The sequence below is a fragment of the Etheostoma spectabile genome, chromosome 22 (genome assembly GCF_008692095.1).
Source record: "Etheostoma spectabile isolate EspeVRDwgs_2016 chromosome 22, UIUC_Espe_1.0, whole genome shotgun sequence".
NCBI lineage: Eukaryota > Metazoa > Chordata > Actinopteri > Perciformes > Percidae > Etheostoma > Etheostoma spectabile.
In genome coordinates, this window is record NC_045754.1 from 22,750,752 (window position 1) to 22,760,076 (window position 9,325).

Consider the following 9,325-nt stretch of genomic DNA (forward strand, 5'->3'; position numbering starts at 1 on the left):
ACACACACACACACACACACACTATAAAACCCATGTGAAGGCGAGATCCTGGGATAATGCAGCCCCTGCCAACAGTCCCTGGCTGAAGTGTGAAGTGAGATTTACAGCTTCTCACACACACACACACACACACACACATATCTCTTCCCTTCCACAGCTATGACACATGACAGTGATTCCAAACACTGCCTATTTGAATTGATAGGCAAAGAATATCAAAGATGCTAGATGGTCTGCAGTCACAGGGTCCTGATTTGTATCCCCTCTAAGGAATGTGGCTTTAACTTTTCTATATAAGTTGTGAGAAAATAAAACCATCAGTCAAACAATAAACAAATCTCATCCAGTGTGCACTGTTGAGCAGTGGCAGAGCTTTGCTCTCGGTGAACTACAACACTGAGGGGGTTTGGTGCAGCCCAGAGGTTTGTCAACTGTGAGGCATGGGAAGGCCGAGGGGGAGGGGGGAGAGATGAAAATGAGAGTTGGTAAAATGAAGGCAAGTTAGGTATTGTAGTCTGGCTGCTGAACGCGGTCAGCAGAAAGCTGCTGCAGCGACTGACGCTCCGTCCACTCCTTTTAAAGACAGAACTTGAGGCTGGTGTCCTGCAGGCGCCTCACTGCTCTGCTGTTTCATCCCTAAACCCAGACGGGTGGAAGCTCTGCTGACTCCCTTTTACTTTGGAAACTCCCAGGTTGGCTTTTATTCTGGACAGACAGACACAGAGACCCACGTCTGCTCCCTGATTGGTAACATCAGTCATGACGTGTCCTTTCCTGATTGGTCAGGCCCATATCATGTGACCCTTTTCCAAACAATGTCAGCTTTGGCTACCGGTGGTAGGATTATGGTTATGCAATTTCAGTTGTGTTAGTATGAAACTGTGCTGTCCCTGCTTCTCCTAGATTACATTGAGTCGGTTTGTCTGTCTGCAGGATTACAGAAAACCTTTTCTGGAAGGGTGTAGCCTGGGCCAAGGAAGAACCCATTACATAGGGACATAGTGAAGCATTTGGAGGCTCCACACAGACAAATTATTATTATTATTATTATTATTTTCTATTTCTTTTCTGTGCCTAATGTCCTCTTGGTTGGGCATTGGAAGGGCTGAATGTGATTGGTTTAGCATTCTAAATCTGCTCTTTTTCCGTTTACTGCTGCAACAGTGCACTGTCCCCGATGGACTACTGAAGTCTTCCCAAGGGAAAAAAGGAGAACTGTAGCATGAATCATTTAGTCTCCAGCTGCTCATCCACTTCATCGCTGCGGAACTGACAGAAACACCACAGCAAACAGAGGATCCAAGAAGAAGTCTCTCTGACGCCACAGAAGACCAACGGGCCAAGCAGGCCGTGTGTCAGACCCCTCAGGCTGTATGCCGACGGCCAGGAACAACACATTAGTACAATCATGGCGGCGGGGTTTATATTTGAACAAATGTCTAAATCAGCTGATTCTGTTCAAGTGCTTTGTTGCAGAGATCTTTGATGTTTTTTAAACCAAGGACCCTTAACTGAGAAAGAGATGGATCTGTTTTTTTCTCAATGTTTTCTCAAAAATTAAACAATAATTTGGAGGCCCCCCTGCATTGGCTTTAAGGACCTCCTAGGGGCCCCAGACCCCTGTTTTAACAGTTACCAGGTTCAGTATGTGGATCAAAACAAAGAGATGAGATAAGCTGATGTGTGCTACTCCTGCTGTTCTATGAGCAGCTGGAGGTTCAGGCTCTATTCTGCATCCTGGCCCCGCCTGGCTCCCTCCATCATGTCTGCCTCCCTTCACCTTCACTCAACAAGTCCCTCAGTCACTCTTTACCTGTTTGAGAAAGAATATCTATGGAGTCAGTCAATAATAAACACATACAGAAAACTAAATGAATAAAATAATACATATATTAAATGAATGATAAATGAAAATGAAAAACTACTGCCTGTGAACTGTATTTCAGAGAAAATGGAATTTTAATTGTGTGACTAATTAATGAAAGTAAGTCCTAATAAAGAATGCATTTCCAAAGACCAATGAGAATGAGACTGGCAGCAGAGCAGCTCGGAGCGTCACTCAGACTACATCAGGACATTCTGATGTGGACGTCATGTACGAGCTGCGTTCAGAGGACTTCACTAGAATCATCTCGCTGGTACGATCACACGCATCAATGGTTCAATTGTTATTCTAAAGAAAATAGGAAGATATGGAGGTGTACATCACGGCATAGCCTGAAATATTGAGATACTATGCATAAGCCATAGGGCGCTGATTGAGAGTAGATTTAGAGGCTGTGGGAGGACCCAGTTCTTTTCAAACATACTTGTGTGAATAGCCTTCAGTGTGTCAGAGGGGGGGGGGGGGGGGGGGGGGGGGGACTCGGTCTGATAAATGTCCCCAGTGAGGTCTAGTGAAGACTACAGGTCTGAAGAGGAAACATGTGTGGAGGAGTGGCGTTAGAAAGACGTGATCTGAGCAGACCTCTGCAGCTAGCAGGACACACCTCCATCTCTGAATCTACTGTCACTGGTGCATTGTGGGGAATGTAGGTGCCAGGTTTGGACAAGCATCAGTCTCAACCGGAGATGTGTCTCTGGAAGTTCTAACTGAAGGCATATTTGAAGCTGAAACTGATTGGTGTAGGTCATTTGGACCATTCCGATATATTAAAAACACTGATACATCAAACCCTGTTACCCTGAATCCTCATTTCACATAAGCACTACCATAAGCAATAATACTTCGTTGGCCAGGTGCTGACACTGGTGACCTACTTTTTATTCCCCTTCTAACTAAAAGGTACCAAAGCAGCAGAATCTCTCTCTCTCTCTCACACACACCCACACACACACACACACTTGCAGTTACTCACAGTTAAACTCAAGGTAAAAAATAGAGTAAGAACAGAGCTATTTGATAAGTGTATAAAAGTAACGTAACTACAAAGCAAGAAATAAAAAAGTAAAGAAGTAAAGTGGCATGATATCACTCTCTCTTTCTCTCCCACCTTTTCTTTTTTTAGACATCTCCCCCCTTTCTACACTCCTTTGTCTCCATCTTCCTTTTTCATTTAATGATTTTATCTGTTTTCTTTCTTTTTTGGCTAGCAAAGTGGTGATGTCAGCCAATAAGAGCACAATAAGTTCTGTCCCACTTCAAACTCTTTGCAGAGAAAAGCTTCTTTTACAACGATAAAGAAGGAATTGGAGGCTTCAGAAGACCGAGGGGGGGAGCGTCACCTGCTCCCAATTGAAACAGATTGAGACTTTTTCTGCACTTCAAAGAACCAAAAGACAAAACACTTTGCACCACTCCCCTTCAAAAACCTCTATTCATGGGCCGCCTATAATGGGCTGAGGAGTGGGCGTGTGTGTGTGTGTGTGTGTGTGTGTGTGTATACCTGGTCACAAGCTTCTTTGCAAGGCGAGAACTCAACAGCATGGTGGCAGCAGGAGGGATCTGCAGACAGATGCACAGAGGGAGTTGTGATGCTGCGGTTGGTTCATTAGGTTACAGTTCACAGCGTTATGACAGGTCGAAAACCAGGAGAAATCCTTCAGACTCAGTGTCTAACATATAATAATATATAATATATAATCATCCTCTGACAAGACAACATTTTATATCAGCCATACAAATCATCTGTACTCATATCTAGACAGAAGGAATAAACATACAGATGAAACACGGCCCGGCACCGGTTCAGATTCCTGTTTCAGGAAGGCTGGCTCAGTGTCCCTGTACGTGGACGTCACATGACTCTGTAACACAGAGACGCTGAGCACTAGCTCTGTCTCTGCTCCTGTCTTTTTTTTCATCTGAGGCTTAAAAGGATAGGTCACCCCAAATTCCAATCATGATTCAGGACGTGGTCAGTCGGGTGGAATCCACCGGCTCTCAGGGTCATGATTCAGAAGAAGGGGGGCAATGGGGGGGGTGGTTTCAGGCTCTTACTCAAGTAGGCCAAAGCATTCACTGCATAATGAAACACAACTGGCAGGGAAGCCCACGGAGGTCACTGCTGGCGGCCTCACAAAGCAGTCATAAAGTTACCTGCATTGGGGTGCAAAATTTACTTTTAGTCCAGAGATAGAGATACAGAGAGAGAGAGAGAGAGAGAGAGGGAGAGAGAGAGAGGGAGAAAGAGAGGGAGGGAGAGAGAGAGGGAGAGAACAGTGAGCAGGGCTTACATTCTGCTGTATTCACTTGTCCTTATGTGGAACTGTATTGTGTGTGTGCATGCGTGCTTGAATGTGTGTGTGTGTGTGTGTGTGTGCGCGTGAGCAACCCCTGCGGTGGTCTGTCTTCATTGTGTCTGGATTCCATCACTGGGTCTGTAACACTCATCTTTGATGCTCTAAAGAGAAGCAGGCTTCACCAAGCTGGCTGCTGAGGTGATCAGCAGTTGGACTGACACACAGACCACCTTCAGCCAAGTCTCAGCCTGGGTGGAGACCATGTCCTGCAATTATCTGGCTTCACCGCTACCAACGAGGACCGACTCGTGTGCAAGAAGCATCCGTGAAGATCTCCAAAGATTGTGAGCTTGGGTTTAAAGTACTGGGATGTCATGGCTGTACAAACCAGCTCTCCTGCAGATCACCTTGGAGAGCTGAAAGACGTCCCCCTGTCCTGGGTAGGCAACCGGTGCCCGGGGCCAACTGGTAACAACACAAAATTAAAAAATCAAGTCAAGTGTTTGGGTTCTTTATCTATTGTGTGACGTCTCCAACCTTATTGTTTCTCTTCAGGAGGTCAAAGACACTGGCTGGCTGTCCTAGCGCCGGTAGCACCGGGAGCACCGGGAGCACCGGGAGAACCGGGAGTACCGGGCCCTCACCAATCTCCAGCAGACTCTCCTATACTATCCTGATTTGTTTTGGACCTTGCAGTAAACTGAACTGTCCTTGCATCTCTGACTCTGCCAACACCACTGGTGCCCCCCCCCCCTAAGCAACCTCATGTTCCAAAGGAAACACTGATAACTGTAACTGAAACAGCTGCTGAGATCTAAAGAGCAAGCGTGTCAGCTAGAGTTAAAGTCAGTAGGATTCATCCTCAGCACTATGAAGTCTATACCAAATGTCATGGCAGATTGGTGTTGGACCGACCTAAACCCTAACCCCTAACCCCCCCTAAGCCCTAACCCCTACCCCTAACTCCTATGCTCAGGCACCGAGCCACTAGCACGGCGACAACCAACGTATCTTCAGCCTGTTGCTGAATGCTCAGTTGGTTCATTTGTCAGTGTACTTTCTGGCCTAAATGAACTCTCACTCCCACCCCCTCTATCACACACACACACACACACACACACAATGGCAGGTGACATAATAATTTGAGGGGGATTGGGGGGGTGTACAGTACGAGGCCCCTGGCTGGCTGCTAATGAGAGCTGGCCCCATTCCTGCTCAGCACACACAACAGGAACACCCCCCCCCCTACAATGTTACATTCAGTCTCTGTCAGTTTCATTTACTGAACACTGTGGTTATTGTCTATTTAAACATCTGGGACTGCAACGTGAACTAAAGCAGTTAAAAAAGACAATTTGAACGAGATTTGCCATATTTTCTATTTCTGTTTGGTAAGACAAGATCATTATACAGATCATGTTATATGTATGATTTTTTTTTATTTTTTTTTTATTTATCTCAAATAATCCACAATGTTGCCATACATGACCGTACATATATCAAGCTCCAGGTCAAAGTTCTTTGGAAAGGAAATAAAGTCAAATGTCCTCCATATGAAGTGGTCTGGATGACGGGGATGAACAATGTTCCGGATCCCAGAATAAAGTGGGATCATAACTGATAGAAACAAGTGTATCCCTTGTCCATGCTACAGGTAGTTTAGGTCCGCCATGACAGTCTCCACCAGCTGTATCCTTCATTAATTACACACTAAATGAAGCCTGTGCCTGAGGTGGAAAAGATCTCTTCTTCCTTCATGTCAGTAGTTTCCGCCTCTAACATCACACGGGAACATTTCCATGATGGAGACCTTTATCTGACTGAAAACAAATGTTCCCACAGATAAGGGATGTGTCAGCATGAGCTCTGAGATCTCATGGGGTCCAACTCCGGGGGGTTACACAAACATTAGGGGGTCAACTGTGTTCAAAGTCCCACCTGCCAATCACATTAACAGTATTTTGTTTCAGCACGTGATGGTCAAATAGAGTTTGCAGCTTCAACCCACAAACCTCAGTCAGTGTTCTGTGCCATGTGTGTGAGAAAAACAACATCCCATCCAACCATTCCCCACCTGACACAAAAACATCTTGTGATGGCCATAACCATCAAAGTGCATGAGAATTCCACATAACTCCAAATCTGAACTCTGATGTGGTGTAACATGGTGAAGGCAGGGCTGCTGGGGATGAGCTAAAGGAATATGAGCAAAACAACATGAGTGTGGACAGGAGAAATACTACGGGAACACCACAGTGGTTTATGTGGGGCAACTCATGGAAGCTGGGCATTCAACACATTCTGCCATTAATACGTTCCCAATGCTGTGCAACTTCTACAGGCGCTACTGCCTGGTTGAGATTTCAAAAGAGGATATCAGTGCTGGTTAGTTTCTGGCTCACTGAGGCTCCCACATATTGCTGCAGTTCCCTCTCATTATAGTCTCCGCCCAGTCCCATGCTCTGGTTCCACTCACCCTCGCTATCTGGGCCATTATTGGCTCATCTGCTGTTGGGAGTGGATATTGACATTTAACTGTGTAGACCTCAAATATTTAGAAAAGCTGAACATAGACGCTAATATTGGTAGGTAAAGGGAATAAAGTAAACTAAGCTACCAGTTTGGGTAACACACAGATATTGCATGACTGCTATGTTGTCATTACTTAACGTCTAATCTCATAAATGACCATGACATTCAGCTGCCTAGGCTAGCTGTTCTTTTAGAGTAACAATGAGAAACTCCAGCAGAGTATCAGGCGATATTAAGACAAAAGGTGATATTTTTTCCTATAAGCTTCAAACAATCACATGACACTGGGAAGCACACGGCAGCTGTCAGTCATTCGTCTGTTAGACAGAAGAAACAAATGTGAAGCGATCAGATTGTTATTGCAGGAGCCAACTGACATAATGTGTGTTCATCCGCTCAGTACTGTGGATGCTACAGTTGTCGTCTGCCCATTAAAGTCTACATTAATAAACACTTTCCAGACTATTAAAGCAAGTGGGATTTAAAATGACACTAACTGGTTCGTTCATCATCACACAGTATGGCAGCCTCAAAAGAACATCTTTCAATATTATTGGTTCATTGATGGAAAAGTTAAATCCATAAGAAGCTGTACGATATGAACTCAGTCACACCAAAACCACTTTAAAATCAGCTGGGATTCAGGGCCAACCACAGTCTAATTGATTTGGTTAAGGCAATATTAAATGACTCGTAATAAACATTCCAGAAAATATCCACAGCCAAGTTTCCTGTCTGTTGATTCCCACTGCAATAAACTACACAACCATAATAATACTGAGGGTGGACCAAATCACAGCATGCCGACTATTACAGAAAGATATTTCCACAGTTTTAACCTGTAACCAGACTGTGAGCTGCTGTCTGCTCCCCCCTCCTCTCCTAAACTGGCTTTCCTGTGTTGTTGTGGGTGTGTGTGTGTGTGTGTGTGTGTGTGTGTGGTGTGTGTGTGGTGTGTTTGTTGTGTGTGGTTGTTGTGTGTGTGAGGGGGGGTGGGGATAGCTACAAACACTCCATTGGTTGTACAAGCTTAGAATTCATGTGCATATTAAATATTTTTGACAGTAAAAAAGAGCCACGGATCTAGCCCAACATCCAGACCCAAACCTGCCCCCCCCCCCCCCCCCCCCCGTTCACCCTGTCAATGTGCTAGCAAGTCCGCCAGGCCCTAAACCTGCCCCCCCCCCCCCCCCCTTTCCCCTGTAAATGTGTCGGCTTAACAACACTTTCTAACGTTGAAATGAAGAGAAAACACTGACTCTTTCCCTGGCTACGATGACCAGAGACACACAGTGGTGTGTGTTAGTGTGTGTAGGAATACTGCTTCCTGCATTCCCTCAGAGCTACTGCATACTCATGGGGGGGGGGGGTCAGGGTCACTTCCTGTGCATTGTTCAGTAGATTTTGCCATAAAGAGGAAGGTTTAGTGGAAAACCCATTTGTCCCTATGCATGTTCATTCATCACAAAGCACTGCATGGTAAGGTAACATACAAACAGACACACCAGACACCCATCCTATCCTCCAGAAGTCCTGAATACTAGAGCAGATGTAACACACACTCACACACACACACACACACACACACACACACACACCTCCAGATGGTAGTGTGTCCTTTACCCTCATTTCATATTCACTTAGCTGAATCAAAGGAGGATGCAGACCTGACCTGTGGGATGGGAAATGACATAATGAGGGGCATATGGCCACATACAGCGAGGCACAGAGGGGTGGTGGGGGGGGGGGGTAGCGGTTGGGGGGGGCAGAGGCAGAGAGGAGGGGATTCAACTAGAGGAAAAGCATTTCAGTGTGATGAAGTGGAGGTTATTCTCCAGGCATCACATCATAACTGGCTTTGTAAGACCAAAGGTAAAAACTATTAGTCCTCTCCATCCAAATGCATCGCAAATTTTAACCGCATTTCAAAAAGCAAATGGAGGCTTGTTTTCTACCCATTATGTAATTATTAGTTGGTTCATCGTAGAGTTGGTTCATCGAGATAAGCAGCATCACCAGTCAGAAAGCCATTTTACCACTGCAGAAGAAGAGAGCTTTACTCAGGATGACTTGAGTAAGAGAGTGCTAGAAGAACCCTAAATAGTGAGAAACAATGTTGGAAACCTGATGTTTGTTTGAGTCCCCTTTTCCCCTTTGGTAGTGTCTGCTGTCAGAGGGAAGACTTGTGGATGGACCCACTGTGTCCCCGCCTCCACCCCCCAGCAAAGAACCTGGACCCTTTGCATGATAACCCAGGCTTACAGACAGCAGCAACATGCAGGCCCACTTCCCACTGATCCCACTAACACAGCAGCTACCGTAGAGCCTCTAACACACACACACACACACACACACACACACACACACACACACAGCTCCTGCTCCACACTGCAGCCACGACACACATACGCACACACACAGCTGGTAAATCTATACATGAGTTGCTGGAGTAGCTGGAGAGGTGCCAATTCACCCCCTGGACAATGCCAAGGTGCTCTTGAGCAAGGCACCGAACCCCCAACTGCTCGGGGCGCCTTTCCTCGGGCAGCCCCCCCACTCTGACATCTCCCCATTATTGCATGTATAGTACTGAGCATGTGTGTGTAGTTCA

The 9,325-nt window shown here is 45.8% G+C and overlaps 1 protein-coding gene across 1 annotated transcript in view; it reads right to left on the reverse strand.

Moving 5' to 3' along the window:
* The window catches only part of reck (reversion-inducing-cysteine-rich protein with kazal motifs), a 38,640-nt gene that overhangs the window by 25,640 nt on the left and 3,675 nt on the right, over window positions 1-9,325 (reverse strand). Inside the window, exon 2 of the mRNA XM_032503953.1 lies at window positions 3,387-3,445. Coding sequence (XP_032359844.1) covers window positions 3,387-3,445 — 59 coding nt within the window. The remainder of the gene's footprint in view (window positions 1-3,386; window positions 3,446-9,325) is intronic.